The sequence below is a fragment of the Embiotoca jacksoni genome, unplaced genomic scaffold (assembly GCF_022577435.1).
Source record: "Embiotoca jacksoni isolate LCO1_2020_lvr unplaced genomic scaffold, fEmbJac1.0.p SCAF_18, whole genome shotgun sequence".
Classification (NCBI taxonomy): Eukaryota; Metazoa; Chordata; class Actinopteri; family Embiotocidae; genus Embiotoca; species Embiotoca jacksoni.
In genome coordinates this window covers 1,417,908-1,438,038 of record NW_027185318.1, presented here as the reverse complement: position 1 = coordinate 1,438,038, position 20,131 = coordinate 1,417,908, and the positions used below count along the sequence as shown (strand labels likewise).

The 20,131-nt window shown below is 44.0% G+C and overlaps 2 protein-coding genes across 5 annotated transcripts in view; both read right to left on the bottom strand.

The window, feature by feature from the left end:
• Positions 1 to 10,395: 10,395 nt before the first annotated feature.
• LOC138199752 (kelch repeat and BTB domain-containing protein 11) lies at positions 10,396 to 15,917 on the bottom strand. Its single transcript, XM_069151929.1, has 2 exons — positions 15,373 to 15,917; positions 10,396 to 14,766 (listed from the first exon to the last, which is right to left on the bottom strand). Exon 2 carries the CDS (start codon positions 14,682 to 14,684, stop codon positions 12,768 to 12,770), a length of 1,917 nt encoding a protein of 638 aa, XP_069008030.1. The 5' UTR covers positions 14,685 to 14,766; positions 15,373 to 15,917; the 3' UTR covers positions 10,396 to 12,767.
• Positions 15,918 to 17,319: 1,402 nt separating this feature from the next.
• The window catches only part of arhgef10 (Rho guanine nucleotide exchange factor (GEF) 10), a 43,249-nt gene continuing 40,437 nt past the window's right edge, over positions 17,320 to 20,131 (bottom strand). For all 4 annotated transcript variants that reach the window (XM_069151925.1, XM_069151926.1, XM_069151927.1 and 1 more), the window contains 3 exons: positions 19,393 to 19,515; positions 18,322 to 18,850; positions 17,320 to 18,224 (listed from right to left, as the gene is read on the bottom strand). In XM_069151925.1, coding sequence (XP_069008026.1) covers positions 18,342 to 18,850; positions 19,393 to 19,515 — 632 coding nt within the window. In that variant the 3' untranslated portion in view covers positions 17,320 to 18,224; positions 18,322 to 18,341. The remainder of the gene's footprint in view (positions 18,225 to 18,321; positions 18,851 to 19,392; positions 19,516 to 20,131) is intronic.

Sequence of the window (20,131 nt, the reverse complement as noted above, 5' to 3'; positions counted from 1 at the left end):
GTGCATTCTGGAGCCAGATTTCACATTAAGGCAATTTAAAATATTCCAGACTGCCTAATTTAGGGGTCGGACTTCTGTGTAACTTAATTCGACAAGATTAATTATACAATTAAATCCAAACTTCTCTCAATTATGTGGAGAAATGCTGCCTGCCTGCTCGGGCCGACCCTTCACCTTTGCCGAGGCGAGATATCTGATAAGCATAATTTTCAACAGGAGCAGAAGAAATTGCTGCCTATTTTGTTGCCGCGCTCGACTCAGCACATTATAGTTCTTAATTGCTGGCAGACTTTATAACTGTGCCCTTGACATGGAAAAGCAAAATGTTGTGCCATTCGCTCACACGTCGCCGTACGTGCAGGAGCTCTTTCCTGATTGACAGGACAATCCACTGAAACAAAAGACTTAATTGTGTGTCAATTGATTCTGTAATTACAATTGGCAGCCTTGCCACTTCGGTTTCATTGATTTATCATCCGTGACGAGCAAATACCTAGTGACATAATACGGTGTTAGCATTGAAGACAATGTTATCTCCTAAATATGGGGTCGGCGTGGTTTAGGAGACAGTTTGGTTAACAGGCGATTTAGGGGGCGAGGAAGCAGTTCAGGTCCTCTCAGAGCAAATATATTCCTCCAGTGTGCTTTAGTAGAATACTGTAACCGTTCCAGCTCCATTAAGGGGTCACTGACAACCACGACACAGGGCCACTACTCGCTTCCTTTCATATTTATGTCGAGGCTATGAGCTGAACCAGCAGGACTGAGTTACAAAGAGCAGGTGGGCTCATCCTCCTTGACAAGCAGCCATTATCAACACGGTTCTTGGAGCGAGAGAGGAAAACCACCTGGGATGGGTGTAAAACCTCTTTCAAAGACCTTCAAAATCACACTTTCTACCCTCTCCCTCTCTCTCTCTCTCTCAATCCCTCCTTGTCATCATTTTATTCGCCCTCTCTCTGCTCCCGTCAGAGGAGAAGGGGAGAAAAGAAGGAGGCGGTGGGGGGGAATGGTCTACTTGACCTTAATCGGCCCAGGAGTGAGTTTCAGAGAGATGACATGCAACCTCAGAGGTAAAGGGCAATTGTTCCCCCCCCCTCTTCTGAGCCAATTTATGAACCCCGGGGACTTTTTTTTTCTGAAGCTGCCAACCATTTCAGGTACTGCCACATTGGTTCTGATTCACTCAGCTGGAAGGTGCTAAAAGAGCAAGACTTTCCTAATTCTCAATCGTCCTGTGGTCCATGTAATTCCATTCATAGCTCCGGTACTGAATACAGTGTGTAGAGTGGTATTTGCATATCATGGACTTCTCCATGTGTAACCTACACTGGAACATGTTTTCTGCAATGGACTACAAGTACACTGTATCGCAGGACCCGACCAATAATTCAGTATTAAATGATAATAAGTAAATCAATCTAAATTTCCAATATTTTGCCTGAGGAATGAGACATGCCAAACAGCAATGGCTGTAGCCTACGGCCACCATAAATCAGCATCACAAGTGGTAACCCTCCATGACGACATGTCAATCGAACCAGGAACCAACCCCAACATATGTCTCTTAATATCTGATTGGAATTATTTTCAGGACGATCACCAGAACACAGATCAGAAGGAGTGAATTCAGTGGATGACATCTTAATGAGTAATTAGTTAATTGACTTTGTATTCCGTGAGAGAAGGTAACCTTTTCTGATTGGGACTCAATTGGAGCCAGACAGTTTTCTTGGCGCTCGCCCCTCGTGGCCCGTCGTGGTTTTGCACTTTAAAACCAGGAAGGCTTCACTTGTCGTACTTTGAGACTGCGTCCATTTAGACCGTCTTTGATGGAAAAACACAGAAATCCAGAAGTGCCTGAACCAGCTGCACAGATCTGATGAGCAAGGAAGCAAACTGAAATAAATAAAGAACTAGTCGAGCAGAGATAAAACGCCCAAAGATGCTCTTGCAAGGTTTTACAACACTGTTTTATGACAACAATTTTCTACTTCAAATTCAAGTGGCATGACTGATTAGTCTCGTGGTAATTTCACATTCAACAGTTAGTGCCTAGCAGGGGACGGATACAGGAAAAAAACACACATCAAAACAGGATCCATGATTGCTGGATTGATAGGTGCTCCAATCAGAACCAGCTCATTAGCTCAAACGAGTCAAATGAGACTGACTTGAGGACTCGGCTTAAATGACAGCCATTCCTCAAAGGGATCTACTGTATCACGCTGTGCCAGCTCGCCGACATCAGCATAATGCACAGAAGAAAGTGCATCTCTTTCCCGAGCTATAAACAATACATTAGTTCAAACTAGAATATTCAAACCAGTGTGCTAAGAGACAAAACTGCTGCTCAGATATTCTAAGAAAGTCACAAAAGCTCTGACGGATTTGCCAAGTGCTCATACAGACGGTCATGAAGTGATGCATATTTAACAATGTATAAAGGCGGAGAAATTAACCATGAGACAAGTCTTTTCGCTGAGCCCAGTGTGAGCCATGAATTAATAATTCAGAGTGAAGTTATTAAGTTATTTGTTAACAGTAAATATTCTGTATGTGTCCCTGAGAGCAGGACTTTTTAATAATTTGGAATTTTTAAACTTTAATGTTTAGTTCTATTCTGGAAACAATGGTGCTTAGCTGTAATTGATTCTCTGGGCACGGAGTAATTATGATGGCCGTGCTGAAGTGAAGCCTGATCCGCTTGGCCCTGGGTAATGGGAGAGAAAGCGAGCGGAGAGATTTGAAGACGAGGAGGAAACGCAGCACGCCGACGCAGGTTTGGATTTCTCTCTTGACCGACAGCCGGACTGAACTGGAGGCAGAATACAACACAGCGGTGGGAATAGCCTCTAACCCTGAACTCTCCATCTTCTAATCCCCATTTAGACCTTCTCATTCCCCCATTTCACATCTGCTGTATTTATTTACATGGTTTGGGACTGATAAACTCCATTCCTGTTGTTCATCTCACTCTGTACGCCACTCACGCCACCCCTGACCCTGAAAGTGTCTTGTTGCTCGGAGGTCACCATGCCAACGGCGGCAGACGGCGTCATCTCAGCAGGCTCGTATCTAATCCATCAGGGCTCTGTTAATTACTCGCACATCCACGGGGCTCTGAGGTGAGGTGAGGCTTGGGTTCACGTAACCTGGCGCTGGTCTTTAAAAGGGAACGACCCCACATCCATGTGCACAGTCTCTGACTGGGGCACATTAAGTTGGCACAAATTAATATGTAAAAAGTCAGCCATCCTTAAAAGCAGCCACGACCAGCAATGCTCACAAATACATCTTAGTCACTGGGCAGAGTGAGGCAGGACAAAACAAACACAGCAAAAGCCCCCTCAGGTAAAGGTGCACGGTCATCTGCGACTGATGGGGTTTCCCACAGGTCAGTGACACACACCGCTTCATGGAGACTGCTGGGAGAAAAATGCCAATTGTCTCATAGGTTAAGTCTCTATAGCTGATGCAGGGAAACACACAAACACACACAGGGTCCCGTCTAGAGTGGCATGGCAGGCCCCGGTCACAGCTGCTCTCCCCCGCCTCGGGAGGAATTGCTTCCATTTGGTCTGTCACTTTGGCCGGGGCCACTGTGGCTTTTCTCATTTGTCAGAGAGCGGGGGCGATCCTCTGGCTCTCATGGCTAATCTGCAGCCGCAGGCTACGGGAGACACACACACTGTTTTCTCTTATGTAGGCTTTGCTGCACAAGGGTCGTTTTTACGCTTTCCTTTCGGCTGGGAGGTGGGGGCGGGGTGGAGGGGGGCAACAGGAACAGAGAGATGTCAGCAGTATCAAGGTCGAGTGTACAACTTCATGGATCTCCATTTGTGATGTACAGATATTACTTCCACTGGTTGGATGATGATGATGATGATTTTCTCAGAACCGCAGCAGGATCCTCTCCACCATTGACTTGAAGAACTTCAAACAGCACACAAAGGTAATTGGACATGGTTTTAGTAATTATCCTCTGATGGAGGCAAAAAGCATTGCTTTAACTGTGACACCGAGGAGTCGGAGTTGCTCCTTCTCTTACATGCATGAGCGCTCAGTTAGCACTTGATTAGGGGGAGAAATGATTCGGTAAGTCTCAGAGAGCGATATCGAGGTCCAGATGAACACGAAATTGCCTGTATTCACATTCAGAGGTGTAGATCAACTTTGTCTTGCTCGATTTTATTACAGTATCTTGTGGGATAATTACACCATAACAGCTCCGCAATACTGCCTGGTAACATGTTACAGCACTGTGGGGAACAGAGCAGTCCAATTAAAGAGCTGTCACACACGGCTTTGAGGGAAACGTGGCCAACGTGCTGAGCCAAAAGCGATCCTATCATTAGAGGCTGCCATCGCTTTGAGGTACAAATGCTTTCAAGTCTGTCTTTCAGGGAGCTTCCGCTGCAGTCAACAGGTGATGGCTCTACTTGATTATCAACCTGCCTTAAATCTACTCGTATCAATACGCAGCTACCTGTGAGATCTATATTAGAATGAAAATGTATTCCTGTGATCAAAGGCAGCGCAAAACCAGTTTGTCTCTCAGGATAAAAACAAGTGAGTCAAGGCCGTCTTGATTCTTTTAATATGGAGAGACAAACAGAAAAACTCAGCAGGCATTGAACAACCGGCTCGACCTCGTTACCAGGACTTCATACCGCCGTTGGCGTCGGAGACAAACGCACACGGTGCCCTTTGGCATGAGCACCGTGACCACCGGGGTTAAAGAAGGAGGTCATGTGACGGAGTAGGACATCGATCACCTGGAGGGAGTGCTCAACTCGCTCCCCTTTTTTTTTTTAATTTTCATGACGTACGTAACGTTACCTACGTAAAGTTCCTTATTTTGAACCAAACCACGATCGGTACTTCTTCTACTACTTCTACAGTTGAACTGCTCTGAAAAGGAAGACGACATTTTCTTCAGGGATGTTGATTGGAAGAGCAGTGACTCAAAAAAGAAATAAAAAAACCAGTGATCAAGTGATCATGTTACTTACCATCCAGTTTGCCGTACACATTGATCAACGTCTCATCTCTAATTTACAAATCATTGCAAAGTATATTAGAGACATCGTCTGAGTGATGGTTGTAACTTTTTAAAGTATTTTTTGAGAACCTTAATGTATTCCCAAGTTTAATTATTTCTTAATATTGACATTTCTAATTAAGCAGGATAATTGGAAAGCCTGTGTGCAGTGGCAATCATTTCAGCGGGCACTGAAAAATTAATATAAAAATTATTAATGAATACTACAGCTTTTAATTGCTGTGTACCCATATTCATAATTGCTGCAGCATCCTCCTTGAAATGACACAGTGACAAATACAAGTGTCATGTCAGCGCTTTCCTTCTTCATCTCACACCTCAATCAAAGCTAATCCATTTCACCTAGCTGTGAACACTGAAACAAATTAAAGTCCCATTTCATTTTGCACCTTCATTAATGCCTCTTGTTTCCAAGGTTACAATCATTTAGTAACTGCAGTACAAACAAATTCAAAGAAGCGTGAGCTTTTGATATTCTGAGAGGAAGACGTGGATGGAGCTTACTGGGAAAAACAAATCAGCACAGAGTTTTAATCCTCTGGCTCCAAAGTGTTCTGCACATGTTTATCACAAAACAAAGCATTTTTCATCTGAACAAACATTTTAATATTGGACTTGAGAAGCTTAGGCCCACAGAATTATGTTCATAAGCTAAACTTTGCCTTGCCAGTCCTGCAGTAGTGAGTACGTCCACATCCAAACGCCGACAGCGTGAGCAGTAACTGCACAATGCCATTATGTTGGTGGCGTTTCTTCCTGCGGTGTGATGTGACAACGCCAGACACAATGACCCAATTTGCCTGAGTGGCTATAGGGGGGGTGCCAATAGTGGGGTGCAGCATAAATACTGTACAAAGACACTCTTGGGTAACAATACAATTTCCTGTGTGCAGTGCATCTTTTTTCAGACTGCTTATACGCCACATTTTCTTCTTTGCATAGAAAGAAAAAAATAAAAATAAAAGAGCCTAAAGAAATGCAGGGCTGGAGGTGGTGGGGGCAATGATGAGTTCTCAGACGAGCCTCTTTCGCATGCAAATCATATCTGAATTTCTCATTAGCATAAATGCATGAGCAACTTTAAATGCTTTTAATTTTCAATCTCGCCAAGCAGAGGAGTAATTTGTCACTGTCAAGATGGGAGACTAAAAAGGGGGGGGGGGGGGACCAGAGGGAGCCAAGGACTCCACGCTAAACTGGAATCACAGAAAATTTCTGATTTACTAATTGACTGATGTGCAGTTCAGTCAAGTTGTCTTGAAGGTGTAAATAATTCTGTGTATATTCAAAAGGCAAAAATGAGAGAGTGCAGGGTGGATACGGAAAAGCACATTACATGATGCTTTTCCCCGGGCCGTACTTTTCTCTGGTGATTCTAATTTTCAGCCTTTTACTTTTTCACTCCGTCTCTCTAAAGGGGTATAGCTTGCCGTTTCAGCACATAATCGCAGATAATCAACTGGAACTTAAAAACAAAATGTCACATATTTTACATCTCTTTGCCATGACAGAAAAAGAGGCTGCTCAAAGCTATTCATCAGTGAAGCACAAAAACATTCCCGCAGCTTATCAAACAAGCAGTTGTAAGTCATTTAAAATCTTATCTTCATTCTTTCAAGATATAAAGATCAATTGACACTGTACTCTGAAGTCTGAACCACTAATGCCTCATTTTTTGAACAAAGCAGTTCAGATTCAGACAGACCTTGTTAGCTAAATTTAGCTGTAGGTGAAAACAGGGGAAAAGATTTAACAAGCTCCCCATTTGAATGACTAAAACCAATTATCAAACATAATTAGTATTCCATAAGAAAACTAAAGGCAGCTGCAGCATGGGGCAAACCGCTTACCTCCAAAGAAAGCTGCAGAGAAGATCACGGCAGATGGATCCGTCTGTACAGTTACGGTTCCCCAGCGTCGGCCAAACCGGTTGTTCACGCAGACCCCCTCTTAAATTTCAAGCTTCATCACCTTCAGGAAGTTGGAAGACCAGATCCTCACGGTTCACACCTCCTGTGGGTATTTTAAGGTGAGACCAAGAAACAATGTGAGGTGAAACATTATAAAGGTTGTGTCGTAATGAGTAATTAAAGGGAGTTTGGCCTAAATTAAGACTTCCAAAAGGTGAACTTTAATACAGCAGGTAATGTTATCACCAAAAATTATTCACAGGATGACAATTTAGCCCGAATCACAGTAAATCAATTACAGATTCTCTCGCTCCAAAACACCCCACCAACTTTTTTGCCTGTTGCAGTTTCACAGATTTGGTTCAACAAAACGGCAATTAGTGCATCGAGTTCTTCACCTAACCTGATCAATGATCATCACAAACACCCCCCCCCCTCCACCCTCCCTCCCAACACACACACACACACACACACACACACACCAAAAACAGGAAACGCCTCTCTTAATACATACTGCCTCTGAAGGATCATCAGTACAGCACTAAAGCAGACAAATACTCACTCCTGGTGTCTAGACTCAACCGAGGACATCCATAACAAAAGAGAACGCAACATTTGTACTATTAATGAAACAACAATCAAAAAAGTTTAGCCAATCTAACAAAAATATGATCAAAACTGAATCAATGCCACTTTGATACCAGAACATGTCAAACCTGTGCATTGTTGGTGAAGTGTCTTTGATGGATTTGTTTTTGGACCAAAAGTTTCTGTGAAACGACATTATCATGAAAAACAACCTTGTCTGGCTACAACATGTAGACCAGCTATGACACAATGCAGAATAAATGCAACATGCCAATACAAGCAGGGATGGAAGAAGGTGCAGCTGCAGTAAATCCGTTCTTTCTGTTATGCTCACACTGCCATCCAGTGTAGACAGAAGAAATTACAGGAAGTGGACACAACAACCAGGCAATGTAAACCATTTTACGAGAAGAACCCTGGAATAAAAAGTGCTATTGGGAAGCAGATATTCAGTCTGCGTGCAGCTTAATAATAAGCTAAACTAAATTCAGATGGACACAGATCACGATACTCATGAAGCTTTCTCGGTACGGTAGGTGGTGGTGATGTGGATGTAAATGCAGGCAAGATACCAAAAATGTTTGAAATTTCAATTTACTTAACACACAAAAGCAGCACTGAATGAGAGCAGGAGAGATCTGCACCGCTGTCCTGCAGTCACACTTCAGGATGTGATGACAATGTGATGTTGGACAAATACACAGGCTACTGTCACGACCCGGCTCGGAGTGGAGACACACAGCAGCATTTAAAGCCAAAAGAATGGATTTAAGAAAACGAGAAGTCAGTTCATCAGGAATGTGTGGATGTATGAGGATGTGCAGATGATAAGAAACTAAATGAAACCTAACAGAGTCAAACCAGAGAGCCGGAGGAGAGAGACTGACTGCTCTCCTATATAAAAAGGTTAAATCCCTCCAAGTCCTGAAACAAAAAACATGAAATACAGTCAAATCCAATTCATCAACATGTTCTCATCCATCATAAGAAGTTCATGATGCAGATGATGGATCCAGAGGAACCCTTTTAAGAGTACATCAAAACTGGAAAAGCAGCACTATAGAGAAGCGATAGGCAAATCTAACAGAATACATTTAATGACCAAGGTGCACGTGACAATGCGTCTGCCACTACACTTTCTTTACCTTTAATATGGTGCGTGTCCAAACGATGAGGCTGCAGGCCCAACGAACCCTTCTTCATCCGTCTGCAACGAAGCTGCTCGAGCTCCAACATCCCCTGCAGCTGGGATGGAAGGTTAGATGGAAGGTCAGGAGCTCAAGACAACACCTTCTTTACTTGGTCAAGTTGGAGACCAAACATATTAAAATCAGCGTTCAACCACCGAGTCAATGGGGCCACAACAGAAGCAAAATTGGGATGAAATCCACATGAATAATCAGATAGATAGATAGATACTGTATTAATCCCACAAGGGGACCTTTTTTAAAAGGTTTAAGCAGATTTTAGTTCACTTTCTTTTATTTGGCATTTCAATCAAGTAGTTTTGTTCTGAAACCTGATGAATAACATCACATGCACCAAAGGATTTTGCCTGAAAATGAGTCAACAGCACTAAAAACTGGTCGCAGGCACTAAATTCCTGTTTCTTTGCACTGCAGTCAAACATTCACACACACATTGAGACTGGAAGAAATCTTCCACAATGTTAGACATCATACAACCAAGTTAGGAACCTGTCAAATCAAGCAAGTGGCCAAAAGAACTGGAGTCTCCTAAATGAAGGAGGAGGTTAAACCAGCTGACTAAACTCATCCCTCCGTGCAGATGCTTGTGGCAGGTGTTAATTCTCTGGAACCCAAAGGCTCGAATCACTTCCTCCATCAAACCTGCCTCACAAAGGAAACCAGCAGACGAGATAAGCACCAAACATTTGACTTCCACATGCTTACCTCAATCAAGGAGCCCAGCAAACTTCACCTGCACGACGCCACGCGCGTCCAACTCACCGCAGCTGGTTCCACGCGGAGCTGCAAAGTGGTGGACGCACGTTCCCGCTAAAAAAAAACCAAAAAACCCTCAACTCGTGATGAACCTGCACGTGTCAGAGGCCTCTTATTGTGACCAGTCCAATGAACACACCTGAGCACGCGCAGTTTAATCAGCGTCTCGACGGGACACACCTGTGACGTGGAGGGACACACCTGTGACGTGGAGGGACAAACTTCAACTCGTTCATCAACGAAATCTGACAGTTCAACATTTGGTGCGCGTGAAAGAAGTCCAACAATAAATTGACATTATAAGGAAAAACAAACATTGTTCAATATTCTCCCGTTTTTTTAGTCTGTGGTTTCTACAGCTCCAATAAAACTACAACACGAGGTCCCATCAGTTCACAGAAAAGCACGTTTTGTCGTAAGTAACAGGAGATGTGGACTCACCATGAGGACGTGTGTGTTTGCAGCTCACTGTCAGCTCATCTCCTGAAGGTGTCTTTCCTAGACGCCACTGACCAAAGGGAATCTTGGGAAATGAAAGGGAACTATGTGCATTTACCACATGTGGCCACAGTGGTCGCTGTTTAGCCAAAGTTAACGTCGCACTTAAGAATACAGTTGTTGCATGAGTCTTATTCTGACAGTAAAAGCTCGTGTTGGGAAACCAGCACAGCTTCAACAGCTGACGTGTCTGCTCATTTCTGTATTTGTGACTGCAGACATACAACATAGTAAATGTAGATATAATAATACAGCTGTTGTATTTTAATGTTCTTTGATCATTTTTGTTGTTTTACAACAACCTGTGACTTTTCACTCCTTTTGTCAGTATATACCTGATAGACAGACAACTTGACACATTGGACTTCTTAAATGTATTGCAATCTTTATTTTTAATTTAAGGAGGGATACAGCAGCTGATATCTTTCATACGGCATAAAATGACACATCCCATCATAAAGGATTTGAATTGCATCAAGGTTTTTTCACAACACTTACAGCACCTGAGGTGAAAGGATGAAGGAACTGAAACAAGCCCACTTTCTGTCAGGTATGGGAACTATTAGCTATATAAAGAACTATATCTACATTTAATGATTCATGATACAGTTTCAGATGATTGTGGCATTATATTTATTTTGTTATCATGAAATAATATTAAAATGATGAGAACAGTCTGAGAGATCATTGTACTTATGCTACTAAGAATATGAGATGGTGTCTGTATTGTCATAACTAAGAGATCAACATCATTATTATGACACAATATTCATAAATAAATGATAACTCATGGTATGAAGTCTGGATTAGATCGTAAGAAACACTTAAATCATGATGAAAAATTAAGGTGTTGGAAATTCACATTAAATATTCACATAGGCCTAAATGTAAACACATTGATGTCACAGACAGATTTTAAATTAATCATGACTGTTACAGCAGTTACAATACATTTATTATCCAGGAGAATGCAGTAAATAAACTTCTAAAATGTTTTGGACAGCATAAACTTATATACTGGAGCTATTGTTTTTGGATGCTGTTATGGTCAGTGTCCAGTAGATGGCAGAGTTGTTCCATGGTAGATTAGCCAAAAGGAAGCAGTACTTCCCACCACAATAAACACGTTAAAAAAACAACACATTTTCAGACACAATTTTTTTTTTATTTGAAGCATTTTGTTTTGACTGATACACATTATCCAACAGTTTATTTGTTAGCCCACTCCAAATACCATGAACAGGAAGCCATTGCTTTGCATTGCGTTACTTTACCGTCCATCACAGCAGCAGATCCAAATTTACCAAAATCCATACAAAAATTCACAAACATACAGGTACCAGCCATCGAAATATCAAAACCACATCCAGTTTGTCTGAGTCACAGCGACTGCTTGGAGACACTCGTACAAAAGCAAATGATTCCAAGAATATATCGGCATCAGCTTCCTTACAAAACTCCCACTGGTTTTGCAGCAGCAAACAAACACTGTAAAATGTCTAAGAGAAGGAAATTTAGAGCAACATTTGTATTAATGCACACTAATGCAAGAAGAACATGGCTTATTAGTGTCACAAGGCCAGAATATATCTTTGTGGAACCAATGAGGGCAATTCTCTGACTGTGCTATAGCCCGCCAGTATTGACCTTTGACCTGAAAGCCCAAACAAGTGACCTGGTAGCAGGTAAAGTGACCAACGGCATGAAACGCATACAGAGAAGCATCGTTGTCCTAAACTTTCCAGAACACGAACCTCTTCCTCTCTCGGCGACGGCTGCTGCTCGGTTGTAAATGTGGTGACATCAGGGAAATGCTTTTCAGAAAGTACTTATCAACTAAAAGATGCCAGTTTTGATCTTTGTTATCTTTGGCAAATGCACTGAATGTAGGAAGTGTTACACCCGTGAGCGTGCACCACGAGCAAAATAGCATGTTCTTAATCAAAAATATATGTAATATATGTACTTTTTAATCATAATGTGTTCTGATTTGTAATGCAAAAGCGTAAAGCTTTAGCTCGACTAAAAAGGTCCCCTGAAGTATGACAGATACAACACGCTCCTTAATTGCCTTGCAGATCCCCAGCGGGGATACATGTGATTTAAAAGACATACAGTAGCTTTGTTTTCGTACATATCATGATGTGACCTTGTTTTTCAGGGTTGATTAAAGGCAGTGCAGGTCTTCGTGTGAGAAATATCGTACTTCCCAGTTGAGTTCCACTCATAGTAACTATCAAAAAGCACACCTGTATATTCTGACTCATTTGCATAGAACCTGTGTTGCATTGTTCACAAAGCGCACTATAACTGCTTCCATGTTTCTTAAATACAGTTTTCAACACTTAGTTTTCTTACCAAAGTCATCAGTCTGATAGTTAATATGTTCTAAATCTATTCTAACTACAAAAGTGCACCAAACAAAAATTGAACACACAAAATAATCACTTTCATCATGTCATTATCTACAGTCAGATACAAATATTGTAGCGTTCATTCAACATAAAAAAAACTTTGTCCTTTTAAGGCTTAAACCCTGTAGATGCATTAAACTGCCATGCAAATACACACATTCCTTTGCAAGCAGGCAATGAGACACTGAGATAGAAAGCTGACATTAAAGAGTTTATATACGGTCTTCTGCTTATTGCAGTTTTGCAGTGACGCATGTATAGTGTTGTTCTAGATCTCACACACACACACACACACACACACACACACACACACACACACACACACACGCTATGTAACTTTTACAGGCTTTTCAGGCAAAGTGAGAACAAAAGGAAAAAGAAGGCCTTTGGCCTCCAGAGGTGCCCTCAGCGTCTCCTCAACAAAGTAGGCGTTCTCCTCCTCCACTACGAACTGGATAGTCTGGCTTTTGTTCACGCAGTAGATGCAGTTCCCGATGACGGCACACCTGAAGGGCAGGTAACTGCCGAGCCGCTGCGATGCGCAGTCGTGCCACATTTTCACGATGGTGTTGTACTTGAAGACGTTGATGCCTTGCTCGCGGTTGACGTCGAAGCGGTAGATGAAGCTTTTGAACGCCACCATGTCGGTGGACTTCTTCCGGCTGTTGTTGTAGGGACACTCCTGCCACTCGTCCCTCTTGGGGTCGTACTTCAGGAGACGGTAGAAAAGCGAGCCTCCTGAAACGTACAGCTCTCCGCTGCAGGTCGTGGCTTCGTGGGCCACCGCGAAGGCTCCCTTGGGCAAAGGGGCCACTGTTGTCCAGCGGTCCATTCGAGGGTCATATTTCTCCACTGTAAACAAACATTCCCCTCCAATGGCGTACAGGAAGCCATCCATAGAGACGAGCTTCAGCTGGGCACGTGCCTGGTTCAGAGGCTTGACCTCGGCCCAGCGGTTGGTTATGGGGTTGAAACAGAAGACCTTGTCGGACACCTTGCCCTTGTCCCCGTAGCCCTTTATCCCCCCTGCCACAAACAGGTAGTTAAACATGGTGCAGATCCCACACCCTTTAGTGTTTATGTCCTCCGGCATCGCAGTCAACGACCTCCAGTCATTTGCCGTTTCATTAAAGGAGTAAATCATACGGTTCTCCTCCAAAGACCCCACCGACGAGGGGCTCTGCGGTCGGCTTCCACAGCGACTCGGCGGTCGGCTTCCGACTCGATCAAACACGTCGTTGATCTCTGCGACCATCAGAGTCGTCCGTCCCTCCGTTCTCTTCCTCAGGATCAGATCCCTCTCCGATCCGGTCAGACGCCCGTAGACCGCGGGGTCTTTGAGGACCTGGAGGAAGTTGTCGCTCATGAATCCATACGCGGTCTCCTTCAGTTCGCTCAGTCGCTGTTTCTTGGCGATGGTCAGAATCTCGTAGCAGTTCCCTGCGGTGATCTGTTCAGACATGGAGTCCATGGCTGCCTGGACAGCACACGGGATCTGCAGGATTTTAGCGCCCGTAATGACGTCTACGACATTGTCCTTGCTGACATTCATCTGAGAGGTGTAAACATAGTCTATCAATGTAGATAAAGTCTTGTAACTCATGCCCTTCACTTTGAGGATGTTGCGTGACAGGCGTGCTTTGAAGTAGTCGCTCTTCTCCGCCAGGACAGACTTGTGAGCGTTGATCGTCTGCCCGCCTACTTCGATGACCAAGTCGGCCTCTTTTTCAGGCTGTGTGTTTTCAGCTTCCTGGCTGCTGTTCCTGCGCTCCAGGTTTGAGTTCAGACCCGACCGATCAGTTTCTTGTTCATCTTGGCCAGACGAGCATAAGGAGGAATCTGCACTGTAAGACACCTTCGCTCTGGCGCCATTGTGGATTTTGCCGCTTGCACAATTTTGCTGCGTGCCAGCGATGTGATTGGACACTGCAGAGTCGGTGTGAGGAGGGACGCCTGGACTTCCCTTGTCACTAGAAAGGTGAAGCTGATCACCTCGTGGGATGCCGTTACCTTTCTGATGATCGATATGGTTGTTCTCCATCAGTCTTCCATCCAACAGGAATTCCTTCTCAAACAGCGGAGGAGTGCTGAAGTCCTGGTCGTCCTGCAGGAATCCCTGAACAAAACCTGGACATAAGTTCCTGTTTTTGTCAGCAAGCGTGACAAGGTCAGGATTCACTGCTTGGAGGAGGGCGTCCGCCTCCACAGTGACAGCGCCTCCTCTTTGCCTCTGGCCCTCGTCCATCTCACTGCACTCACTGACAGTAGCAGACGGTGTCCTCACTGATCATTCTGAGCCCATGGACAAACTTGTGATTGGATTTCACCTACATGGAGGAAAGACAAGGAGACAATTTAACCACAAGTCAATAGAGGAGAGAAAAATCCTCGAGGCTGCAAAGACTTCTTCCTTCTCTAAGGGGCGCCCTTTCTCTAATAACAAACAACTTGGAAACCTTGAAAATTGAAGGAAAAAATACTTTGCGCTGCCATTATGCTGTGTAATACACTCCTGTATGAACGTGTCATCATTTTAGTCAGACACATTACAGCGACTCGACCGTTTCATGTGCAACATCTGCAGATTAGCAGCAGAAACAATCCCCACATGCGTCTTCGTGCGGCTGTAAACTGCCCGACCTACTGCATTAATCACCAGCCTGTCCTTTCTATGTGGTAATCTGGAGACATTCAGAACGCATGCGCAAGTAGTGTTGCTCTTATGGAAGAATTAATCTCTAATATGACGGAGAAGGGCATCTATAATTATATCCAAACTCCTGCCCAAAGCCTTCCCGGATGGCGTCGATCCGACGGTGAGAAAAACCGCTCATTCATTCCAATAACGAAGGAACAGAAGTATTTGATCCTGATTACGACCACATCTGAATGTACGTGTGCAGTATATCCATTAACAGTAGGATATGACCTACCTGTCTCCTCGCTGTGCTCAGCAGCGGTTTCCCTGCCAGTCCTTCCACAAAGCCGAGTTACGTAAGGCAGTCCGCAGCCCTGCTGAAGAAGCAGCCAGCCTGACTTTACTTCTCCAACAATCCCAGACGCGTCGTCCTCTCCGGTCACCGTTCATCTACCGACACTCCCGACTGTCCTTTCATCCGCTCAGGCTCTGAAATCTACCGGGGTGCCGTAGAGGAGGCGAGGCGGAGAAACGATCCAACAGTCATTTCAGGTCGCACCTCCTCCAGATCAGCAGTTGCCGTGTAATTTCCTCCGGTGGAAGTGGGGAGAGCTCCCGCGCGCATCCGGCGTCTTTCCTCCAGGAAACCGGCGCAGCAGTGACACCAGCTGCTGGACCTGTTGGGACTGTGCTTTTTGTTGTCCTTTTTTTGTTTTTACAGTTGACAAGAGTGAGGCGGTTATTATTGATCTAAGCCACGCCCTCTTCGCCCGGTATTAACCCGACACTTAGCAGCACGAGGCTCCATCTGTTGTGCGCGCACTGGACGCGTCCGAGAGATGCGACATTCCTTCACGCATCATCTTTGCCATGGGTACCGGGATGGGTGCAGGGACACGGGGACCGGAACCTCATTCTCCAACCCTGCTATCACACATGTAAACCAAACCCCAGCAAAAACGACTGATCCTTAAAAACGTGACCCAACATGTCAGATAACTCTGGCATGTTACATTGATATATATTAAAATAGAATTAAATGCCAGACACTTTGGAAGCCCCCAAAGGGATTTAATATTAAAGTGACACCAGTTAAAAATCTATAAATGTTCCATTGGTACACTCCATCTGTTTCTGCAGTGCATGATGCAGTTTATGACAATATCTGCAGGACTGACTGCTCTCTGCAGAACCGTGTAATTGTTTACTCAACAGAATTAAGCCAAAAGCAGTCCAACAACGCTCTGGAAATATGAGCCACATTGTTCCTTTTGTTCCAACACCGGTCCAATCTGAGCTCAGTGAGAGATAAAGCATGATTGTGCAATACAAGCGGTAATAGTGTGTATTCCAGAGATGCAAAAAGCACATACACTCAACATGTGAAACGGCAGAAGCTCACACGGCAGCAGCAGCGTCCGTAACCTCTCTCTTAACAACTGGCCTTCAGATGTAAAAATAGAGGGGAGCTACCATAAGGGCATCACACAACTATCAGCGCTGAGATTAGAGGCCATTTGGCTGCCAGATATTCTGAGAACAAAAACACGTTGAGGACTGATGCATGCACACCAAATGAGCGTCTCTATGGAAACCTCAGGGTCAGAAGGAAAACAAAGGATTTCCAGCTGCAGAGCAATCAAACTGATAACAGGGTCGCTCGCTTGGTACATTGACAGCGAAGGATTTCTTCTGGTGAATAAACAGAAGCCAGTATTTATTTACAAGAGTCAAATATTATCTTAGGATTCAGTAAACGTATTAGATATTACCAACCAAATAAAATCTGATCAGATAATATTTGGGATTGTAGCATGGGAACAGCTCCAACCTGAAAGGATCTTGTGTATTTTTGTTAGATCTGATAATATAGTGAAACATGGTTGTGCAACAGTGAAGGTGGGCGTTACAAGAGAGAAAATGTCTTGACCCTCTCTGTTCGGCAGTAGGAGAAATCCCGGAAGAGCTGTATCAGCCTCGGTTCCTGTGGCCCCTCGGGCACATTGCTAGTCCCGGCATGTACCGATGGCTGCACACAATCACAGCGGAGCACACGGTGAGAATGAGTCGAGAAAGAGGCGCACCGACTCTCATTACTCCTTCTTTCATGTCCACATATTGCTAGTTGTCTTGAATATTGTACGACAGCTTTCCCAATACATCACCTTCTTTGTATGATTTTGTTTGGTCAAAGTTTCCACGAGCTTAAAGTGTGTTTCCCTGAAAAAAAAAGAGTCTTCCATTTATTAAAACTATTAATTGATAGTAAGTTAAAAATGTGGACATTAAGCTCACAGAACTGCCTGCATGCTTTGAATATTAATTTCCAATGAAGAACACGGGATTGCTCAATAAAACAATGTTTATGGATTTGTTAATATACACAAGTACATAAAAAGTGTGACAAACGTATAAATCTTTTTATCGTTTTTTTAAAAATATTCTTATGTGAGAAACCAAGATGCATTAGGGCAGAAAAAAAAAAAAAAAAAAAAGTCTCTCTCAGTGATAAGTCGTTCCTGCCGTTATGAATAGAAACCTGGCCAGCCAGAGATTCTCATCAAGCCTTCTCTAACTGCTTCAGTCATCAGTATTATCCCTTTTCTTTGTTGATAAAATAAAAGAGCACCGTACAAACACAGACCCTCGCTCTGACCTCAAAACTCCTTTAGAAGTCCGGCCTTCACGGACCATCTGAAGTCTGTCCAAAACCTTCACCCTAATCTTATGAGAAACTTTTATGTAACAGTTTTAATCGTTACCTTACATGACTTTCAACACCGATTTAAATACTGCAGTCCTTCACCGTCAACTCGTGTGGCACAAACACTGGAGAGTAATGGAATTAGCCAAGTTACAGAAGAATATCATGCGGAGGGTGACATCACAAACGAGTATATCAGTACGTCCTTTAACTGGTCTGGAGATGTTGGTTTTTCCTTCTTCAGGGGCTGAGTGGTTTTACTGGTCTTTTTTTATTTTTATTTATTATTATTATATATTTTTTTTAAATGGTAGGAACATCCTGGGTATATCTTGTCGATGAAGTTCTGGTTTAAATAAGACATTTAGTTGTTTTGATTGATCCAAAATATTCCATCAAGTGTTTCTGACTTGTGACTCTGTACGCAGCACATCCGGTTTCACCTAAAAACAAAAACAAAAGGCAAAATAAAAAAAGTTAAGTTTGTGTAAGTATGTCGTTTATTTTCTGCTGATGATCCAAAAGATGTTTGTCGCTGACCTTCACATGTGCTGCTGGTGTCACATGTTGAGTAATGGGATCTGCCAGATCATGATGGTGGAGGTGGTGTCCTCGTGGCGAGATTGTTTGGTTTTTTTGTTGACCCTGCGGTGCCCGACGCCTCCGGACACCACCAGCAGAGAGCTGACGTCCACCTTGCTTGAGCGGCGGCCCCTCTGGTGAAGGGCCGGGTCATGAAGCACGTCGTAAAGGGCCCCGTCCTCCGGGCCGTGCTCCAAGGAACCCTGGGAGGGAGCGAGGGAGCAGCAGGACGAGGAGGACAGGGAGTCCTGGAGGGCCATGGTGGTGCAGCCCGCCTCACCCAACCACACGCCTCGTCCGTGAGGGGGAGTCGGGGCTGACTCTGAGGGAGGCTGGGAGCTCTCTGTATCCTGGGACTCTGTGGGCTGGAGTGATGAAGAAGGGCTGCAGGATGGCTGGCTGCCGGACTGCCGGTTGCACACTGCAGCCGCCACGGTGAGGAACCTGACGGGTCCGTTGTGAGCGTGTAGCGACACCATACCTCGACCTACGCACACATACAAACATTCATCCAGGACAGTTGGCACACTTTAATATGTACACTGGTGATATGCAATATATTCAAGTTTAAGCTAGAGTTGAAGTAGCTGGGTAGGTGGCTTCCTCTGGAGAAAGATGATGTCACCCTTTCATAATGCTCCAAGCTACAGGAACAAAACCTGGTTCACAGGATTCCCTCGTCAGGTCAGTGATTATCTGGCTTCAGTGTTTGTAATGTACAACAACTGAAATAGAACATATTTCATTTAAGTCATTTATGAAGCAAAAATGCCAAATATTTCATTTTATACTTCTGTTGAGCCGTTTTTTTGTGTGTTTTTTTTAATGACTGCAATTGAACATCTTTTGTTTTGGACACATTCGTGGTCACACATTTGGAAACTGAGAAATTCTGCAATTCGGTTTTCTTCTTCCGTTATCAGACTAAATAATTGAACAACCAAACTACAACCTAAAAAAAAAAAATCCATTGTTGCATCCCTGTGCACACGTACGTGTTACCATGGGATACAGGGATGTGTGTGTTACCTGTTACTTTGGGGATGCCCTGCAGTCTGGGCACAGAGAGAGCCACAGTCACGCCCAGGTTAGTTCCCACCAGAAGCAGACCATGACAAACCAGCAGACTGCTCACTGACACTCTCTGGTTCCCTACAGAAAAACAGAAACAAACACATTAGTCTTCCATATTTGTAATTAAATCCATTGATATTTGCACAGAGACACAGCTTGGCAAACACGAGCCCCCCCACCGAGTGTCTGTTGGAAAATTAGAGAAGTGCCCAGTTAGCGGGTCACTTCACGGGCTTGAACACAGTGCAGTGCGCAGGAGGGAGGGAGCTGCATGCTTTTGGTTTGTGGCAGCACTTCTGTCGCCGTGATGTCCAACGCTTGTTCGTCTCCAGGGCAACGTAAAGAGGAGCCTGGATAAAAGCAGCTCTTTTCAAGTGTCTGAACACAGAAAAACGCACCATTGTGGTCCGCTTCGAGTCAAACAAACAAACACAAAAGTGTTATGGAACAGAACGAGTGAAGCGTAATTCTGTAATTAAGGAAGGAGCTGTGCCTCTATTCAGAAAGCTTATGGCAATTACAACCGGATGATCTGAAGTGACCTTTTTTCTTTCCCTCCTGTTCACAACAATCACTGAAGCCAGTTTGGAGTGTAAAAGCTGGGATTGTTACGTTAGCAGCACCTTTCAGCGACGACGGCAATAAAGTCTGGCATGTCCGTGTTATGTGACTTATTATGTGGAATTTGCAACTC